At 35.1% G+C, this 22,938-nt stretch overlaps 1 protein-coding gene across 5 annotated transcripts in view; it reads right to left on the bottom strand.

Annotated features, from left to right (window-relative positions):
• Window positions 1–22,938, bottom strand: part of Hgf (hepatocyte growth factor) — an 84,894-nt gene that overhangs the window by 5,455 nt on the left and 56,501 nt on the right. For all 5 annotated transcript variants that reach the window (XM_031380033.1, XM_031380034.1, XM_031380037.1 and 2 more), the window contains 9 exons: window positions 22,094–22,221; window positions 18,180–18,282; window positions 15,685–15,818; window positions 8,642–8,680; window positions 6,848–6,944; window positions 5,099–5,173; window positions 2,422–2,568; window positions 1,773–1,879; window positions 1,483–1,628 (listed from right to left, as the gene is read on the bottom strand). In XM_031380033.1, the coding sequence (XP_031235893.1) occupies window positions 1,483–1,628; window positions 1,773–1,879; window positions 2,422–2,568; window positions 5,099–5,173; window positions 6,848–6,944; window positions 8,642–8,680; window positions 15,685–15,818; window positions 18,180–18,282; window positions 22,094–22,221 (976 nt within the window). The remainder of the gene's footprint in view (window positions 1–1,482; window positions 1,629–1,772; window positions 1,880–2,421; window positions 2,569–5,098; window positions 5,174–6,847; window positions 6,945–8,641; window positions 8,681–15,684; window positions 15,819–18,179; window positions 18,283–22,093; window positions 22,222–22,938) is intronic.

Genomic DNA, 22,938 nt, shown 5'->3' with positions numbered 1-22,938 from the left:
AAAAAAAAAAAAAAAAAAAAAAAAAAAAAAAGAAATAACCAAATGGCAGATGGAAAGAGCTGGGAAGAAAGGAGAAGTGAAGAAAGAGAGGGGCAGGGAGGAGGGAAAGATCCTACGTGAACATCTATGCTTTCAGGACAATGGTTGTCTTCTGTAGAAGATATGAAAGTGATATAAAGCTAAGTCTGCTCCATGAATGTAGAAATTATAAACAAGTGACAAAAGGAAAAGTAATGTAAGGGGAAAGTACAGAAACTAAGACCAGACACATCAATAATGATAGAGAAGGCAATTGCTTCAAGTCATGGGTCATGAGGTAGGAGTAGGAACCTGCATCTCCCTCTAGAAGATCTGACAACCTGATCTGATTATAAACACCTGAGTTTAGAATCACTTGGACTTAAAAAGGTATTTTCCCTCCTTATTAAATGTCCCTCTCATCTACCATAATAATGTTCACTGGCTAGGAAGAAATCAATCCTTTTTTAATTTTATCATTTGAAGCAGTTGTCCAGACTTCAATAAAAACATCCTTTTCAGCAATAAATTCCAGAGAAAGATATATATGCCATGCATACATTTCAGTGTGCTTATATTCTACATTAGGACATATATTCTTTTACATGTTAGCAGTTATTTCACTATTATTCAATTTACTACACAGAGTATCCAGTATCCAACAACTATGAGGCTTGAAAAGATTCTTCTCACATTTGGAATATATCTACAATGATAGCTTAGCAGCTTTTCTGTGTAAAACAAGAATGGGAATCTTGTCAAACTGTATGAGCAGTTGCTTAACAAATAAAAAGAACAAAGCTATTAAAGTCACTCACATTGACCATTGATTTAAAAACAAATAGAACATTTTTAGAAATAAGCATACCATATTTCTTAAGGGTGCTACCCATAACATGTATTTCTCAATATTAATAATAAAGTTCATATTGGAAGAGAGACTCACAAAGATAGACAAACTTAGAAGAACACTAGAGAACTACTCTGAGTACTTGTAGCCAACACAGCTTCCTCTGAGGCTTTGGGAGTTTGAATAGCATTCTTTCCACAGACAAGTAAATTCCTGAAGCATTTTTGTGTTGTTGCTGTTGATGTTGCTGAGATTTTTGTTTTATTTGTTTGTTTTGGTTTTGTGAGTGAAGCATGGACTAGTTCACAAGTTAATTAAAAGAAATAAACAAAAATTATAGAGGGCTTTTTCTACACGTCTTTAGAGGAATAGGTTGGTATTTAAGTATTTTGATTTGACAAAGATAAACAGAAAACACACAAGAAAATATGATATTGGTTTTTAAGATATTTCTGTGTTAGCTTGGTTTTGAAGACAGACCCTTGACAGTAACTTAAAGTCCTCCTGCCTCAGCCTCCCAAGTTCTGGGTTTCTAGCAATGCTATTTCCTGCCTGTCTTCAATGATGTAGTCTACATTAAACTACTTGGGTTTATTTGTTTGAATGACTTTTACCTCGCATGGTCCTGATCCAATCTTTTCAGCCCCAGCACATAATTCAGACTCATTCAAAGTCACCTTGCCTTGATGGTGCTGACTGCATTTCTCATTGCCCATAATATACAGATGGGCTACTCGTAATAAACCATCTGAGTTGATCACTGGAATGGCAAACAAACAAACAAACAAACAAACAAAAAAAAACCATACAGTTTAATGAACATGAGTAAAAGCAAGAAAAGGAATAAATAGAAAATTTCCATATGGTAGATAACTATTGCCTTATGTCTTAAAAATTAGCTTACATCCAGTGTAGCCCCAGCCATAAATACTGCAAGTGGTCTTTTCAGGGATTGTACAGCCATAACTAGGTAAATCAATTGTACTGACAAAGTTATCCAGGATTGCAGGTCTGAAAAGACAAAATATAGTTTGAGTATGCTGTATAGGGGTACAACTCTATAGAAACATGTACATGCAGTGTCTATGCAATATTAAAACATAAGGGAATCTTGGTTTTATATATATATATATATATATGTGTGTGCATATATATATATAATGTTATATATAAAGAGTATCTAATTAAGTTATTAATTTATTAATTATCTAAATAATTATAATACAAGCATTTGTATAAGTCATAGAGGAAAGAAACATTTACTAGTAATAGTGTTTAATGCTTCACTGTATAAAATTATTACCTTGATTTTTCTAAGAAGTAAAAAAATTGCTTATTAAGCTTCAATTTTAAGTTTGTAACAATATTGCACCAAATTTACTTATTGTTATTTGAAAATCATATACCTCTTTCTAATATATAGATACATATTGATATAGAAATATATACCCATAATATATAACATAATAAATATACATGCAACAGAAAAAGAACAACTGAAAATGTTTCAATAGATCTAGTTTCCATTAAAATACAAGATCAGAGAAACTCACCGAGCAAGCTTCAGTAAAACCAAATCTGAGCCTTCGGGTCCATAGACCAGCTGGGAAATGTTTAAGATCTGCTTGCGTTTCTCCTCGCCTCTCTCATGGACATCGTGAATTCCAAGCCAAGCTTCATAGTCTTTCAAGTCTTTGTTTCTAGATTGAAAATTCACATGCAAACTATATTTCATAATCATAGATTGTTATTAATTTACATTGTTACTTTAACTTGTAAGGATAACACCTGCATTTAAATTTTGATTCAAGAATAATAAAAAACAGCACATTTGTTCAGAGAGTTTCTGAACACCACAGATGTACTGAGGCAGAGAAGGCTTTGAAGTTGAAGAAATTCTAAAAGACTATTATGTTTAAAAATTGTTTTATTATACTTGCTACAAAGTGAGATGCCTGTTTTTTACATCCTTGTGTTCTTTACATGACTTATAATTTGATTATACCTCTCATTTACTTTCAACTTATGTATTCGGTTTATCACTAATATTGAGATTTTTCACTTAACAAGAGATAAGAAGAGAAGCAAGAAGTAAGCTCCAAGTGTAAGTAAGCTCCTTATTTTTGCTGATGCAGTTTCCTTTGAAATTATTCCCAAGTTGGTCCTAATGCTGTCTCTATGTACAAAATGCAATGCAAGGATTCAAGAAAGTCTGCCAGTTATCAGAAAAGGTATTTCTACCCAGAAATACAGAGTGTGAATGGGAAATAGGGGCATGATTTATTTACATAATTCAAAGAAATCATTTTCCTAAGTGAGACTAAGGCCAATCATAAAAAAAAAAATTAGCTGTTTGCTTGGTGGTTTGGTCCCTGGGAGGTCTGGGGATACTGGTTGGTGCCACGCACACTTTGTGTGACTGCAGTATTTGAGGCATAAACTTCAAGGAAAGTCAGTCTCCTGCCTCCACATTGTCACCTGGCACCCCAAACTCAGAGGTAGCCCAGATATGTCCTCGTACTTGTGTGCTAGTGGCCCACCAAGATATCATTTCTTCAACAGCTAGAAAAAGAAAATTTGGACATTGCTCTCTGACCTTCACCAATGTTACAAGGTCCTAGTCAAACCCTGACTTGGAATGTTAAGCCATCCAAAATAATTGCCTCCAGCATTGTGGGTAGGGCATTAAAGCTTACAGAATGGGAGACTTATCCCAGGACAAGGTCAAGTAAAATCCTCATTCTCAATCACATACTGCAGCTGAACCACTCCTAGGAATTAGCAAGAGACTTGTCTCTACTTGTCCAGAAGATTAGCATAGTGGGCGTTTTACCTAGGATGGGCAGGACCTTGAGCCAGAGAGTGTGTGTGTATGTGTGAGAGACAGTCTGGAGCATTAAGCATTCTAGATTCAGCATTCGGACTCGCTCCCACTCAGACTAGAACCAGAACTTAGGTGGACTAGGGCTTAGATTCTTGCAGTTCGTAGCTCTGGGCCCGGGGGGTGCAGCACCAGTTGAGATTCAAGAGAGTGAGCATTTGAGATTCGAGCATTCAGCATTGAAGATGCGAGATTCGAGCCTCTACCCTCCTGGCTTGAGCACGCGCAGCCCCCTGGGACTCTGGCCCAGCCCATGTGGCCAGAGTGTGCTTGGAGCCCAGGGTGCTGTGCCAGTCCAGAGGAGATGGCTGATGTTTTAGATCCAGTGTGTTTTAGATGGCCTCAGATGTACCTCGACTACTGAGTTGCCAGATTTCTCATTTCTCTCTTTTGCAATGATTGTAAAAGCCTCATGTCATTTTTGAGAAATACACTCAGACCTTACACCACTCGTGTCGAGTCTGTTTGTCAAAGCCGAATCCTGTGCACACCTGGCCAGAACCCATCGTCCCGCGGAACAAAGGACCCCGCAAGAAACCCCAGTCTGTGGCAGGTTGGTTCATAGTGTTGTTCCTCCTATGAGGCTGCAAACCCTTCAGCTCCTTCAGTCCTTTCTCTAGCTCCTCCATTGGGGACCTTGTGCTCAGTCCAATGGTTGGCTGAGAGCACCCACCTCTGTTACTCCGGCACTGGTAGAGCCTCTCAGGAGACAGATATATCAGCCTCCTGTCAGTACCCATGGAGGGACCCATGGCTCCAGCTGCATATGTAGCAGACATTGATGTCCTTGTTGGACATCAATGGGTAGAGAGGCCCTTGGTCCTGAGAAGGCTCGATGCCCGCAGTGTAGGGGAATGCCAGGACAGGGAAGCAGGATGGGCGGGTTGGTGAGCAGGGGGAGGGAGGATGGGACAGGGGGGTTTTGGAAGGGAAATCAGTAAAGGGAATAACATTTGAAATGTAAATAAAGAAAATATCTAATTTAAAAAAAACAGCTGAATGAATAGTAAAATACTGAATTAGCACTAAATATGAAAATATAAGTGCAGCCAATGTTTATAACTAAATTTTAAAAGGAAAGGTTGACAAGATGGTCTCAATTTGATCACTGAGACACACATGGAGAAAACTGACTCCCACAAGTTGTCTTCTGACCTCAACATGCAAGACATGTCAAGTATATACATCCCCCACCACGCACACACCACAATTTACTTTTAATTGAAATTAAAGTAAATGGTTTCACTGATTTTGATTAAATTCATGTAGAAATAAATGCTTGATATCAAAATCAAAATAGAAGGCATATTTAAATGCCCCAAATAAATGTTGCTTAAAAGCCATCTTACCTGGCTGGAAAACATTGTCTTGCAGTAAGAACCCAACTTTCCTTTATTAATGATCCTCCACAGATATGTTTATTTCTATGAAGAAAGAAAAGTACATGCAAGATCTTAGCAGAAAAACAAGCAAACAAAATGAATATTGTCTGCCCAACTAGTAAAAGCAAATGGCTTCATTCGTCAGAACTAAATGAATTGTCAAGAAAAATTAAGATAATCCACTCAGTTGGAACAGGACACACAACAGTACTTTTGTGGTATCTGGTGATTGTGGCATCAATTATTATTTTCCAATGTGACTATATTTTATGACATCAAATTTATAAGAGAAAATAGAGTCACTTCACTCCAGTATATACTTTCAATGCATATATTTATGCTTCTATCCATCTACAATATATGCTGAAAATATAGGGTAATTAAAACTAGTAAAACTGTGGAAGTGTTTAAATATCAGCATTTGATTATAAAAATAGTATGAGATTTTCTTTAAAAAAGACTCTGATAAACTGCCCAATGGTAGCAATTTGTTTAACCTCTACATCATTCCATTTTTCCTCAGCCATTGTTTAATAGTTTGGGGTTTTGTTTCTTGTGGAGCACTGGGTGTGCTTGTGGCCCTGCAGACACTGTTCTCTGCAGTGAACTATGCCCTCAGCCTCACCATTAGGGTTGATGTGACGAAGTGGACAACTGGGTTTCAATACATTGCCAAGTGTAAGGTCAGTACAATGGCTCTTCACTTATGAAAGTAAAATAACTTTGAAAATAAACCATCTAGGAAATTTTAAAACATTTTTTTTCAGAAGAATTAAAAACTAGGGAATCTACTTGCAGAGTCCCAAAATCTGTAAATTAATTTCTTTTTGGCTGAAATGTAGAAAGACTACAGCTTTGCACAGGAACAGCTTTCCAACAACAGCTGCTCAGGCTGCAGAGGGCAATGCTAGAAACTCTCAGCTGAAGACACAGTTATTTATGGCTTACCACACAGGAGGATGACAGTACAGATTGAGTCTTAACTTCTATTCCCTTCAGTGAATTTTTGGAAAAATAACCAAACAGCTGTGGTTACTAAGAACTTGGGTTGAAAAGGCTCCATGGACTAATATGCATAGGATATGGAGAACGTAAATCAGATATTTAATTTTTAGGACATGGTTCTAAGCTTTTCTATTACATAATTTGCATATTGATTTTATATAGATAATATCAATAATTCTTAAGAGCTTCCAGAAATAGACATATTAAATATTAAAAATTCTATATCAAAGCTAATTAAAAAAATCAAAACCACTCCATTATGATAAAAGGTCCTTGATTTCCATAATGAAACACTTTAATATTACTATTTTTCATTTGACAAATGTAAGATACTAAAAACAAGTCATTTCTGTTATTATGTATAAACATTTTAGAAGATATATTTTAAGATATTGTAGATTTTAAAATTAATATATGTACCATAGCTACCAAGGTAAAATGAACATATAAATATGTCTTTTGTGCCATTTTCTTCTAGTTCATCAGAACCAATATCACATGGAATCAGTATTAATGAAAGCTTTGTTAAAACTTATAAAGTTTTCATGTGCTATTATACAGTCCAGTGTATGCAGCTTGGTAAGGACAGAAATTATTCCCTGGTTCCCCAGCTAGTGTCTTGTATGGGGAACAATCTCCTTGCAATCATAGACTGAAAATACGGTTTTAAGAATATCCAAAATATTATGATTTGTGATCATTCATAATTACCTGTATTTCAAACTAACCATCCACCCTACTGTTGTTTGTGTTGGAATGCCATTTACAACCCGCAGTTGTTTTGTTTTGGCACAGGATATTACAGGATCTAAAAAAAAATAAAAAAGGACCACATCAAACATTTGTCAAAATAGAGTTTTCTACTTTTATTAAGTCAAGTGGTCACTAGACAGATGCGACTAGTGTGGTTGTATTAAAACAGCCTTTTGAAGAAAGCCCATAACTATATATCAAGTCTATGCTTACTACTCTCCTCTTTGCTGCTGAGTGACACAAAAATTCTTATCACCCCAAAGCAGACTAGCAGTGACAGTGACAATGCTTCGCTCACCAAGCACCAAGAACAAATTCTTGAAATCCATCACTAGTATGCTTCCTTCACTGATATCTATGCACAACATAATTGCCCAGTGGTTCTCATCCTTCCTAATGCCGAGACCCTTTAATGCAGTTCCTCATGTGGTGCTGACCCTCAAGTATAAAATTATTTTCATTGCTATTCCGTAGCTGTAATTTTTCTAGTCTTATGATCATAATGTTAATATCTAATATGCAGGATATCAGATATGCAATCTCTGTGAAGGAGTGAGTCAACCTGTGAAGGGGTTATGACTCACAGGTTGATAAGTAATAAAAAGCCAATGTGAAAAAGGTACAAAGCTGTAATTGATTATTCTGAATTTGAGAGGTAAGAATTTTAAGATCCCATACTACCATTCTATCAATAGAACTTGTATATTAACAGCATTATTAAGACCAGACCATTATGTTCTAATGAGCTGATTCAGACTCTTTGGAATGGATGTTTTCTTGACCCTGTGCTGGGTTGTCTATCTAGTCTCTTGTACTCTCTCCACAGTCTAGATTAGATTTCTTCTTGCTTCCTCAGCCTGGGGCACAACAAATGTTTTAATTTTTTTATAAACAACAAAATATTTGAATAACTCCTTTCAGCCTAAGAAATATGTGAAAAACAAAAACCAAATGTCCCTACCAGATTCTTATTGTGAGGATTAGGTGAATATCTCAGATGGGATCATGTCTTATGTAACAGACCATGGGGTTAGTGAAGGGCTTTAAGGCAGAAAAGAATATAGATACTATGGAACTCTCCAAAACCTGACCTCTTTATTTCTGTTAGTATTCTCATGTTTCTTAGAGGGTGATATAGATAGATAGATAGATAGATAGATAGATAGATAGATAGATAGATAGATAGATAGATACATAGATACATATGGTCATCTTCAAATTAGAAGTGCATAAGTACACTTTACAAAGTTATATGAAGCTTTTTTTAAACTATTTCACATCTACAAATCTACAATTAGGAAATTATACATTTTAAAATAAAAGGAAATAGAAGCCAGAGATATGGTTCTGTAATCAGTACTGTACTTGTGGAGAACCTAAGTTCACTTATAGAGGCAGAGTTATAGTTTAGCAAGAGCGCTGCTCATGCAGAGGACCTCAGTTCATTTTGCAACACCTATGTCAGGTAACTCACTACAAGCTCCCGGGGATTTGACAGCCATCTTCTGATCTCCTTGGGCAAATGCACCAATGTGCACATCCCTCTTATAAACACACATACATACACAGAACTTAAATATGAAATAAAAAATATATTGACTTTGAAGAGATGTTATTATAGTTTAAATATTTTTCATATAAATCAGATTTATTTGTAAATATTTTTCTATTTTTATTCTTTCTATGAAAACAATATGAAATCACTTGTGACACATAGAAAGTCAATTATATTTTATATTTGACACTACTCACGGTCCAAGTTGACAATTGTAGGTGTAGTATCTCCTTCACCTGTAGAAACAAATATTATAATAAATTATAAAACCCATGTATACATATTCATCTATATAAAACCAGACCATGACACTGAAATCTATTTGTCATAATTTACTAAAATTGTTACTGTTGACATTTCATTTATTTCAAAAGTGAATAATTTACTAACATTATTAATATAAAAATAAATTATAATATAATATCATTTTATTCTGCTCCTTTTCCTATTTTACACTATCAGTATCTTCTTCTAGGTACTACATAATACGTGCAAAGTCTTGTTTTGCTATTTTATAGGCTGCCTGTGGATGTGACTTCATGGCTTTTGACAGTCTGAATTCTACACAGTACAAGGAAATTACCTCTCTCTGCAAGATATTCAGCACTGTACACCATGGCCGTTCCATATACTAGCATTCATGCTATTATTGTTTGAGTGAAGACTCTGTGTAGACTGACTGCTTATTTTCACTGCAATCTGAACTGTTTACTTTTTCCTATAACCTATTTTTATTTATACTTGAGTGAAGAAAATTGAAACTGCAGATGCTTTCTAAACCCAGTGCAAGAATTTGAAAAATAGAAATTAATGTCAATTTTGTTGAAACACGGGTAAATAATTATTTTTGTTGATAGAATATGCTAGACGTTAGCTTTTCCAGATGTTTGGAAAAAAAAACAAAAAAACCTCTACCTGAACTCCCATGACTTATTGCTTTTCCATGAACTTTCTACTGGAGTTTAATTGCTGCATAAAGAAAAGCTTAAAAGATGCTAGGATTTTGGAAGCACTTGAGCAGTAATGAATGAGACACAAGACATTTCCTGAAGCTTTATGTCTTAACTCTTCAGAATTGATGGCATAGAGTTCAGCCAGGCTCAGTTTAGACCCAGCTGGCCGTTAATCCCTGGAAATGCCCTGAGCTCAGATAATCTAGCAACAAAACAATAATGACATATAGACACCTTTGGAATGCAAATGTGATTGTTATTTATGAGAGTACTTGAGAGAATTAATGCATGCGAAAAGGTTTTGATTCATGTTCACTTCCAGGTTGAGATATTATAGGTGGATAAAGATACAGGCAAACATAAATTCCATCATTTTCCTTTACTTTATGTGGATGGTATTCCCTTAGGGTCCTCTGAGGACTAGGTATTTAGTTTATAGTACAAAGATTGACTGAGGCAAAGTGTAGCTTTTAACTCACAAAGATATTCATTGGTCTACTTAAGTTTTTTACTTGACATGTTTGAGTAATTTGATATTCATCCCTTACATTTTTACAACAAAGATTAAGATATGTATTCTATAGTATATTCCACATTAAACATGATTAGTTCCACCTTTGGTTACTTAATGGTTGTGCCTTTATTTAATTTGAAACACTTAAGGCAATCTTATACCTGAAGTTTTAATAGTTAATGGTTTAGTGATAATAATTATTTTAATTCCTTTAGTTCAGTATTCTTGAATTTCAAAATAAGCTGAAATGTGAGGTACAACCAGATCTGGAATTACAGTTTTCTGGATTAATTTGACTATTGTAAGTTCCTTTGCTCACTGTAAGAAAAACCCTGAGAAACAGTGTTTGGGGTGCTTTTCCTCCCTCCAGAACACTAGCTACATGTGGCTTCCTTGTCTTTCCTTCCTCTATCTGCTCCACTACTCACATCTGACAAGTGAACAATGAAAACTAGAGCAGCTAGATGTCCCAAGGTGTGGTGGTACCCAAGGCTGGCTTTTCCTTCTCTGAGGGAAAGAGGAGGGAGAAAGGGGGGAAAGATTTGTAAGGGTGGGACTAGGAGGAGAAGAGGGGGGGAGACCCAAGCTCAGGATGTAAAGTAAATAAAAGAATGTATTGATTAAAAAAAGAAAAGAGAATCTTGTGTCTAGGATTCAGTTTAAATATGAAGGAAAGCACAATGCAATTTTATCAATTATAAATTTTACTTACAAAAGGTTGGAAATGTGTGTGTGTGTGTGTGTGTGTGTGTGTGTGTGTGTGAGTGTGCGCGTGTGTGAGTGTGTGTGTGTGTGTGTGTGTGTGTGTGTGTGTACATGTCTGAACAGCCTCAGACTATAGTGTAGGGGTTCTTACTAAAAACATGAATAAAACTCATCTCTTATAGTTTAATTTCCAGCTGAAATTCAAACTACTATGAGTATAGCTATGTCTCCAGCCAAATATCTATTTCCCATTATTATTTTATATATTAATATTAATATAAAGTTATAGCAAGTTTACAGTGCTTTATAATTGTTTGTTTCCTCCATACTGCTAATCACTTGAGATTAATCATTTATCACTGAGAAACAATGTTTAAATAATTTTGTATAAGCAGCGTGTTGTTTAAGCATTTGTATATAATAGCAGCTCAATAAACATTAGAAATTATGAATAAAGACCATTTTAAATCTTATAGATTCTATTCACAACAGCCCAGCAAAATTATTGCTTTCATTATGGAATTTTGTAAATACAGAATACAAGTAAAAAGTACTATAAGTAGCTTGACTTATACACATACAGAGTCATGGAACTGTTTTTTCTACTTAGTTGAGTTGAGATCAACTATTCCATTCTCAATGACTACAATTTACTCAAGATACATTAAGAAGTGTGTGTGTGTGTGTGTGTGTGCATGTGTGTGTATGTGTGTACATGTCTGTATATATATAGAGATAAAACATATAGTTATTTCTTCATTATTTCCTATTTGATAAACTCCACACCACAGTATATGCTAGATACTATTCAGTAATTTTAAAGAACACAAATCATCACATGGTTTGTGAGAAAAATATATAGTGGAAAAATGATAAATATTATAACTGGGGTTAAATAAATAACAAGAATTCAAATCTTCTAAAGATAAATTATATTAGCTTTTCACCAGGGAGAAAATGTAAATAAATCCTGGCTATAAATATAAGTTGGAAAAATGACAGTGTGAAAATATTTATTGCAATTAATGTTTAGTATACACTGAAATAAAAATGAGTTATTGGTAACAGTATTTAGTCAAACATTACCAATACACTGACAAGTTTCAACAGCATCTTGATGATTTTAATTTGCAAAAGTCAGTTTAATATCTATTTTTTAAAACTTGAAATTCACGATTTCTGCCTATCTTAAGTTTATAAGTCAAGCCACAAGTCCTTATTTCCTCTGATCTATACATTTATTCAAATTTGAGCTAGATTTAACACAGAAATCACTATAATATATTTTAAAGAACAGATACTTTTCTTTATTCTTCCATGAATGTTCACTATATAAGCCTTTATCATTCGTAATCAAAGAATGTTATTAAAAGATGAATATAAATGTTTAGCAAAAAGAGAGATGGGATGGATGTTAGTGGAAGAATGATAGTATAGCATGTAAGCCTTGGATTGGAGCCCAGAACTACAAAAGATTAACAATTTCTATTATATTAATGTCGTGGTTTGAATATGTTTGGCCTAGGGAGTGGCACTATTTGGAGGTGTGGCCTTGTTGGAGTAGGTGTGTCACTATGGGTGTAGGCTTAAGACCTTCACCCTAGCTGCCTGGAAGTCAGTCTTCCATTAGCCATCTTCAGATGAAGATGTAGAACTCTCAGCTCCTCCTGCACCATGCCTGCCTAGATGCTGCCCTGTTCCCCCTTTGTTGAAAATAGACTGAACCTCTGAACCTGTAAGCCAGCCCCAATTAAATGTTGTCCTTATAAGAGTTGCCTTGATCATGGTGTCTGTTCACAGAAGTAAAGCCCTAACTAAGACAATGAATTTAAAAATACTTTTTTATTCTAACCTCTGGTAAAGTAGATTTGTATGTTTTGGTGATAAAACATAGAAGTTATCTGGGACAGCTTTTGAGGATATGAAATCAATAATCAGGAAAAATACAGATTATTAGAAAAGATCAGTTAATTGGGAAGACTATAACCAGAGGGCACAAAATGTAACAACAAAAACATAACTTCTTTGTAAATATGAGATATTTACTTATTATTATAACTAATTTTCTTATATTCTAAAACAAAATTGCATTTCTAGTTAACTGGAAAAAATTATCTCTTTAAATCAACATAAAGTTTGCAAAAATTAAAGATGGATTTACACTTTTTTTCAAAGTGACAGTATTTCTTCAATGCAATGGTTTGTGTGTTTTTTTAAAATAACTTTGAGTATGTTGTATGTGTGTGTGTGTGTGTATGTATACCATCATGCATATATGTGATGTATACAAACATATACATAAACATAAGGTTTGGTTCAGGAGTTGGTTCCTCCCTCCCTCTATGGAATCTGGGGTTTGAACTCAGGTCATCAAACTTGCTCAGAAGAGCTTCTACTACTGATCCATCTCATGGCCATGAAATATTATTAATGTGAATGCTTTTGCAGATATTCTTTTTTTATTAGATATTTTATTTATTAACATGTCATATGGTTTCTCCTTTCCCAGTTTCCACTCCAAAAAACAAACAAACAAAAACAACAAGAACAAACCCCTGTTGCCTTCCCCCTCCCCATGCTTGCCACCCCACCCTCTCCCACTTATTGGCCCTGGCATTCCCCTACATTGGGGCACAGAAACTTCACAGGGCCAAGGGCCTCTCCTCCCATTGATGATTGACTTTGCAATCCTCTACTATACACATGCTGCCAGAACATTCAGTCCCACCATGTATAGTCCTTGCTTAGTGGTTGAGTCCCTGGAAGCTCTAAAGGTAGTTAGTTCATATTGTTGTTCATCCTAAGCAGCTCAAAACCCTTCAGTTCCATTGGTCCTTTCTCTAACTCCTTCACTGGGGACCCTGTACTCAGTTCAATGGATGGCTGTGAGCCTCTACATCTGTATTAGTCAGGTACTGTCAGAGCCTCTCAGGAGATAGCTATATTACATTGGCTTGTCCTTCCTTCAGTCTCTGTTACATAGTTAGTCTCTGCAACTCCTTTAATGGGTATTTTTGTTCTCCATTTTAAGAAGGAATGAAATGTCCACATTTTGGTCTTCCTTCTTCTTGAGTTTCTTGTGGTTTGTGGGTTGTTCTTCCTGTATTCCGAACTTCTGGGCTACCACTCCTGGGCATATACCCAGAAGATGCTCCAACATGTAATAAGGACACATGCTCCACCATGTTCATAGCAGCCTTATTTATTATAGCCAGAAACTGGAAACAACCCAGATGTCCCTCAACAGAGGAATGGATACAGAAATTGTGGTACATCTACACAATGGAGTACTACTCAGCTATTAAAAACAATGAATTTATGAAATTGTTAGGGAAATGGATGGATCTGGAGAATATCATTCTGAGTGAGGTAACCCAATCACAAAAGAACACACATGGTATGCACTCTCTGATACATGGTTATTAGCGCAGATATTCTCAAAATATTTATTTCTGATTTGTGTAACAAGAAAACTATTTTTTAAATAAGGTACTTACTTATTACAAAAGTACATCTGTTCATAAAAGATTTATTTTCATGATTTTTTAAATTCAATATATTTAAGGTATGTGTTTGTGTGGGTAGTTCTGGTGCCTGGAATGACAAAAGGCCGCAGACTCCCTTGGGGCTGGATTTACAGGTAATAATGTGGACCAACTATGGTGTTGGTCTTCTTCAAGAGCACTTTGTGCGTGCAATCACTAAACCATCTCTCCTGCCCTCAAAATGACCTTTTAAGGTGATATAGAAGACCTGGTTACTATAAATATAGCCTTTGAAACATTAGGAAAATGACTTTTTACCACCTATTTTTTGAACTGGATTTTCACTCAATGACGAAATGCATATTTCTTTTCAATGCATGTGTGTCTATGTATATGTGTATATATGGATTTCATGTCAGGATCTCTTTCCTGCTTGTGAGAAACTGCAAATGTCTGAAAGTGTTTCTGATTGTCAGGACTGGTAGGGAAAACATTGATTCTGGACTCCCAGAAAGTAGCAGCAAGGGAACCAAGTGTCTTATACTCTGACGAACAGCTTCCCTGGAAGTGGTAACAGTGCAAACACATAAGTAATATTATTCCTTTTGATTCATTTGTCAAAATTGACTTGTAGACAGGATTGCCCACTGCACAAAGAAGTACAGCACCGAAAGACAGTGTTGTCCATATGTTTATTGAGTACTAATAATCAATTTTATCATTTGCCATTTCATATTTACAAATTCTTTCTTGATATTTCAGCCTTCGTTCTTGTTAGTTTTAAGGTCTTTGCATTTGTTTGTTAAATGTATTTATTCTAAAAGGCTAATTTCATCATTTTTCTCTTCAATTCTCACATTTTTATGTATTGATATATTTCATTAAATATGAAATACACAGAACACACATGAAGTATATTAAATGATACTTTATACCTATCACTTATACATTAATACTTTTAACAATGTTATCTTGTTAACTTTAAGAGACAAGTTTAATACTAATACTAAAATGTATTTTACAAAGTACAGTTGAACCTCCATGCATTTTAGCATTTTGCTAAAGATGATTTGAGGTCTTTTCACAGACTTTGGAGAGTTAGAATGTTCACCACAGCTCTGCTATAGGCAGGGGATGAATAGGGAATGTTGGGGCTGGGATGAGCCTTTCATCTAACACCATGACATTTCACTACTTAATTTTGAGTAGAGAGATTTTTTCAGATTAAAAACTTTTAAAATAAGCACACTTGCTTCTACTGTAGAAAAGAAGTAATACGTAAGAGGGTCAGGGAAGAAAAGGGAAAAATAAGGAAAGGAGAAGGGAAGAGGACAGGTAGGAAAGGGAAGGGAACGGTGGGGAGGGGAGGGAACAGTGAGGAGGAGGAGAGTGCAGAGGGGAGGAGAGGAGAGTAGGCAGAAGAGACAAACTGTGGACTATGTGCATTGCTCTCTGAAGAACTGCATTTTTGGAATCAACTGCAGAGTCCTACATCATTGTAACCTCTGATTAAGAGGTTGTTTTAGTGGAGATATAGAACATTTGAAATATTCCAGCTGTAAAAGAATATGACATGTACTTACAACGGGAAATAGGACAATAATCCCAAGGAATAAGAGGATTCCCCGTATAGCACCAAGGTCCATGGGCATCATCATCAGGATTCCGGCAGTAATTCTTATTTAACTTGCTAGCATCTGGCTCCCAGAAGATATGACTATAAAAACAAATTAAACATTGGGAAGTGTCTCTTCCAGCCAAGAGAAACAGAATGTCACAAGTAGATATGATCCTAGCACACCTTTTATTACATATCCAACATAAGCTTTGGCTGCTGTTCTCAAAGCCTGGAAGCACATCTTCAATTTAGAAGTTTAGGGAATATGGAATAAGTCTTCATAATTAGTATATTTATATAATTGTAAGAAATTTTCTGACCTGAATTCTATATTATATTTACAGTGTAAAATAAAAAAATGCATAAAATAGACAAGCATTACCTAAAAGCACAGTATATAGAATTTGAATATTAAATTATAAAATAGATAGAAAGTGCAAACTACAGTAAAATACATTTTTATTTTTCTAATGCATAAAAATAATCACTAGCAACTGTCATGATGAATAAGAAAATTATTAATAAATTGGTAATTACATTTTCAATTTTTTGATTTAATATCGATAAAATAGAGCATTCTGATAGTTAGCTGAGTAACAAATTTTTCCAACTTATACATTAACTTTTACTTCAAAAGAAAAAAATTATTATTCTATAAGATTATTACCATTTTTTTAACATCTTTGTTCATATTTGCCTCAGGAATATGAATTAAGCCAAGTTCTACATCTAATGACTTGATTCTGATCAAATCATTAAAAACTGTACATAAATGTTTTGTGTTATTAATTACTACTAGTTTTAAATATAATTAAACATGATTTAAAATAAAACTGGAAAGAACTTGCACATGAAAAATTAGACCATCTTTCTAATAGCAGGTTTAATTTCCAGACTAAGCAAAACAGTGTGCTTTCCACATACTTGATTTTTCAGTCCTCAGTGGGCCTTATAAAAAGGATCTAAAATAATGCTATACTTATTACGCTTGAGGAAACAAGGAACCCAAAAGAAGATTAATTATTGTAAGTCACGTGACTTGTGAATAGTAAAGGTAGAATTGGAACCAATGGACGTTTTCAGAGTCCATTACCTTTAACTACCTCCTCCTAGAGTAATTACTTGTTAAGCCAAATGCTACTATGAAACACAGTAATTCACCAATTTTTTTCCACAATGTCTTCAAATGACTTTTAATTGCTCCCCTACAAATAAAGCTAGTGTCAGTTAACTATGCATGCTTAGCAATCAGATATATTGATACACACAATCAGAAATTTCAAAGTTGAGTTGTAAATGATCGTGAGCTAGAGGCCAGCATGGATTACATAATGACATCATGTCTAAAAACATTAAATATTGCATTCCTATTCATTTGTGCAGTCAATTAATAAAAAAAATATCAACCACTGTTACATACAATCTAAAAGAGAACCTTACATTTAAAATACAACCTGAAGTGATTTAACTTCTCTGAATCTTGATTTCTTATTTTCAATAGAAATATCTTCCATATAATAATATGATGATAAAGCAGTATGAAAATTATTTTTATACTGTGTGGTGAGCATTTAATTAAAGAATCCTAACTTACTTTTCTATGTTTCTAGTGTGTGTATATGTGAGTATTTACTAGCAATCTGTTTTAAGTAAAAACTGTGTGTTAGTCTTCATTTATGTTTTTAAAATGCTGATACTATTTCTAGTACTATATGGATCCCCAATCTTTAATAAATTTTCTAACATAAATATGTATATTTCAAGAATATAAATATTTTCTTAAGTAACATGTATATATCCATAACGACTTTAAAGCTTTATACATTAAAACTACTAGAAAGATTGTATTTCTATAGAATTTAAGGATATTTAATGTGCATAGACATATAAAACAATCATTTACTCTTTATGTCACAAACTGCTCTTTTTTTTGTTTGTTTGTTTGTTTTTGGTTTTTCGAGACAGGGTTTCTCTCTATAGTCCTGGCTGTCCTGGAACTCACTTTGTAGACCAGGCTGGCCTTGAACTTGGAAATCCACCTGCCTCTGCCTCCCAAGTGCTGGGATTAAAGGCGTGCGCCACCACCGCCCGGCCAAACTGCTCTTAATCTTACTTTAATTAAAATTATCACTCCTGACCTGGCCTAGTTGAGTTATATGAAAATTTTGTCAGTGTGACTACATCCTCAATGAAATTTGGGATCTAACTACATGTCTACATTTTCTTGTTCCCTACAGCATCTATTATGCTTCAGATCTAATATTAAGTATATACTGGTTAGATTACATATTTAAAAGTTTGTTATAGAGAGAACAAAGATATGAATTATACAGACAGAATCAATCTATTGTTTCTATAGGCTCCCTCTGTTAAAGAATAAAAGGAAATAACTATGTATGTTTGAATATATACATTAGTACTGTAATAGCACTGTAAGTAGAAAGAAAGAAATTTACATACCGGTGTAAGTCCTCCATATTCTTGTCCCACATGGAACATGTAAGTCCAGACCTTGTTTTGGATAAGTTACCCATGTAATTTTTCCCATTGCCACGATAACAATCTAGGCATAAGATACACAGGACTCAGTACTACTGTAAAGGATAAATATTTTGCAAGCATGTAAAAACATCAAAATCAACATAATAATAAAAGCGTAAATTAACATCAGTGTGAATTAATGAGAAATATCTTAGATTACAACCTCTATTCTCAGACAACTTTTGATTCCAATTATATATGTTTATATAAAACCTCTCACAATAAAAAATAAAAAATCATGTAGGTAACTCTTTGGGACACCAAGGAAATAAAAATGTTTAAAGTAATCTTTGTAGTTCCCAGAACTTTTAAAAAACTTTTCACTGCACAGAAAATATACAAGAGTGGCACAATAAAAATCTATGACTGTCAGTTACTCATGTTTAGATTTTGGTTTCTTGTGACGGTGGCATGCTGAGTCACTCAAGACAGCTGTTGTACAAATGTTCTCTTTTTATTTTTTTTTTCATTTTGGCTGATTATTTTCTCATTTATGAGATCAAGTTAATGATGTTTTGCTGAAATCACACAGGTAATAAGTTGTCCTCTTCAGAGTGTGACAGCTTGGGGACATGACGTCAATTTGGTGAATCATAGCTGATGCATATGGTCAATTGGTTTCATATTGGAAAAGAAAACCTTCTCTTTGTATGTAGCAATAACAACAGGTCCTATATCTTCCAGGCTTTGAAAATGAATAACCATCCTACTTCTAAACAAATTTCACAAAAGACTGAGCAGTGCATTGATGGTTTTTTGTGACTCAGTTATTACTCTATTGCAGTAGAATAATTATTGTTCTATTTCCAGTAATTTTTCTTTCCAAAGTCTCTTCCAGGTAGGAATTAATTGTAGAATTAGTGGTGTATATATCGAGACTTGTAGATTCTATTTCTGTTCCAATGAGTATATTTGTATGTGTATACATGTTTATACATATATATATATATACATATATTAAATGTATTTCACTCCTCTTATATCTTTTAATGCTCAAAATGCTCAAATAACCAACATAAGCCCCTTTAAGTTGCCCCTTTTATCTGTTTTTGCCAGAGTTTACTGTGGCACTACATACAATATGGAAGCACCAATTCTACACATGCTGCATGCTATATGCTGCATGCACATTTTCACCCACATGTCACTGCAATGCCAACAACTTCTAGGAATACCTCGCAGATCTGCTGCGAATGTATGCTGTGAATGCTATTGCTTTCACTGTACATACCAAGTGTCTCTGTTCGTAGGAAAACATAACAGTTTAATGACAAATAAGAAAGTATATGGGAATCCTTCCCATATACAATAAACAAATCCAGACACTATTGTGGATGCCAGCAAGTGCTGGCTGACAGGAGCCTGATATAGCTGTCTTCTGAGAGGTTCAGCCACTGCCCGACTAATAAAGAAGTAGAGGCTCACAGCAATCCATTGGACTGAGCACAGGATCCCCATTGAAGGAGCTAGAGAAAGGACCCAAGGAGCTGAAGGGTTTGCAGCCCCATAAGGGGAATAGAAATATCAACCAAACAGTACCCCCCAGAGCTCCCAGGGACTAAACCACCAACCAGAGAGTACACATGGTGGGGCTCAGTGCTCCTCATGCATATATAGCAGAGGATGGCCTTCTTGGACATTAATGGGAGGAGAGGCACTTGGTCCTGTGAAGGCTCTAGGCACCAGTGTAGGGGAATGCCAGGGTCAGGAAGTGGGAGAGGGTGGGTTGTTGAGCAGAAGGACAGGAGGGAATAGGGTTTTTTTTTTTTCCAGAGGGGAAACCAGGAAAGGCAAGAACATTTGAAATGTAAAATTTGTTAGAAGGAGAGTTTAAGTCAGTCTCACTTGTACTAATTGGATAATTTGAGCACATTACATTGTTCATTAAAGTTAATTTTGGTCCTTGATTAGATATCATTATATATTATATATTAATGATGTATAATGTATACATCATTATATATTAGATAAGCAATATCACCTACTTGATCACCAAATAAAATATTTACATAGTCTATTCCATGATTCTGTTGTAGGTGGTTCTGTGTGTGTAAAAACAACTCAGCAACCAACAAATTGGAAAAGATCTTTACTAATCCTATATCGGATAGAAGGCTAATATCCAATATATACAAGAACTTAAGACGTTAGACTCCAGAGAACCAAATAACCCTAATAAAATGGAGTACAGAGCTAAAAAATGAGTTCTCAACTGAGGAATACTGAATGGCTAAGAAGCACCTAAAAAAATGTTCAACATCCTAGGTCATCAGGGAAATGCAAATCAAAACAACCCTGAAATTCCACCTTACATCAGTCAGAATGGCTAGGATCAAAAACTCAGGTGACAGAAGATGGCTGGCGAGGGTGTGGAAAAAGAGGAACAACTAAGCCAAACCCAGAAGTTCTAAAAACAGCTGCGTTTATTTTCTTCTACCATGTATCATCAACTGTCCTAGTGAACGAGAGAGGGATGCAGAAGACTCAGATGCTAACAAATGTCCCTTAATTAGTGGTTTTAATGTCACTTCCAGCTGACCTTTAAATCTTACATATAGTGAAACTGACTGAAGGAAACCCTTTCCTGATTCATCCTGCAGCTCTGTCTTCAGGGCTGCTCTGTAACAGTGGCACTGGAGAAAATGTTAAAAGGAAAGAAGTGTATATAGGCCAATGAGCCTAAGAACAGAGCTTTGAAACAAAAAAAGTGGACTTTTTACAAAATGGCCATGATTTTTAAGTTTAGATGAACCAGAATATGATCATTAAAAGTAAAATTCTCAATTTATTATACATCAATATGTGTCCAGAGTGCCACATTATTATTTACCACTGATTAATGATTTCTGTAGCGTAAACTCAATCTATCTACTACTGCTTCCTGAGTCAGCTGTCGTAAGGTACCTCTACTTCCAAGTCACTTGCATTTTCCCTTAAGCCTGCAACAATGGTCACTAACACCCAGGTTGCAGTGACTTTCTTTTGCAGGATCTGTAGAAACTTCTTCCTTGGCCCTCTTATCTGTAACCCTCCCCGAGAATTCTACTTCCTTGAGACAGCTAGTATGATACAGTTGAAGTTCAAGTCAGATCATATACTTTCTCAACTTCCCAACAACCCTTCTTCATCAATCCTGAGAGCTCCTGCAAGGCCAATACAATTTAATCCTATTGTCCTTATAACCTCATTTACTGTCAATCTTCCTCATCTGCTGACAGCCAGATGACAAGATTAATTTCCTGTTCAAATTATTATCTACTCTCTTTTCTCTCACTTGCATTTATTGTTTCCTAGAATGCTTTATCCATGTATGAGTGGAGGCCACAGCTCTATGTCTTCTGGATTTCATTAAATCACTCACCCTATACTATACACAGATGTCCTCCCTAACCGTGGAAACATAACCTCTCACCTCTCATTTGTAGCTCATTTTCTCTCTATTATTTGGCCACAAATTTACATGTTATTACCAGCATTTACATTTTACAGATTTCTATCCACAAAAAGTAGAAATGCCTCAGCTGTTAAAGGCTAGGCTCACACCAAAAATATAAGAATATAGTTCTCTGGAGCCAGTCTTTCAGTTTTGTGTAGTGGTACCAATCTTATATAGCTAGTCCCTAGAACTGAACCCTCCCTTGAATAATGGATAGCTAACTACATGATTAAATAAATATTAAATTAATTTTCAAATGAACGAATATGTAAAATATACCATTCAGACTCGGTGATCTTCCTTGTAAGTCAACAGTTCAACATAAAATCGAATGTGTCCTCCTCCATCCTCTCCCCTGGATTTAATCATGCCCACACTACAAAATGTCAGATATTACCTTGTCCACTTGACATGTCACACTTGGGAATTTGAGAGCAGTAGCCAACTCGGATGTTTGGATCAGTGGTAAAGCACCATGGTGATTCAGCCCCATCTGGATTGCGGCAATAATTTTCTCTAAGATCTCTATTGAGAGGAAACATGTTAAGGTAAATCGCCTGACTAAGTTAACCCCAATACATTTCCAGTATCCCAGATGTACAAATGGTTTGGATTAGAACAGTGATAATAACTTGGGACTCTGTGTACACCACACACACACTCCCCAGGGTAGTAAAATAAACACTGTCCTTCAAACCTCAGAGTTTTCCAGGCACAATGTTGCCTGAGGGACCATAGAGGCAGCAGCCCTTAGATCTTCTCACTCACTCTCAAAGTTTGACTCCCATTATATATATTTAACATATATAATAAATATATAAAAATAGGGAAGAATTATAATTCTCTTGTAGGAGAAAACTTACTATTATCCACTTCTCTTATTTAAAATGGAATATGAAACTCTCCAAACATTCAAATAAAGGTCTTTTTCCTCCTTGATTTATGTACTTCTTTGATACATACAGTTTGGTGCATGTATTTCTTTTAATCAAAACATTTTTTCAGAAGTCACTTATTATCTTAATAAACACTACTAAACAATGGAGAATTAATTATAATACATATTTCTAATAGTAGTATAAGTTTTCAATGTAGGTCATATATATCTTTAATCAGAGGTTTAATTAGAAGTGTGGAGTTGCCTAATCTAAGGTGCCTAATAAAGTTCTTCATAGACTCGGGTTCCTTCCGGTCTGTCTGGGCTGGGGTCCAGAGCAGACCTTGGGTGCAAGCTCTGCAGCC

Source organism: Mastomys coucha, unplaced genomic scaffold (genome assembly GCF_008632895.1).
Source record: "Mastomys coucha isolate ucsf_1 unplaced genomic scaffold, UCSF_Mcou_1 pScaffold19, whole genome shotgun sequence".
NCBI lineage: Eukaryota > Metazoa > Chordata > Mammalia > Rodentia > Muridae > Mastomys > Mastomys coucha.
The sequence above is the reverse complement of the archived record's forward strand: the minus strand, read 5'-3'. Positions and strand labels throughout refer to the sequence as shown.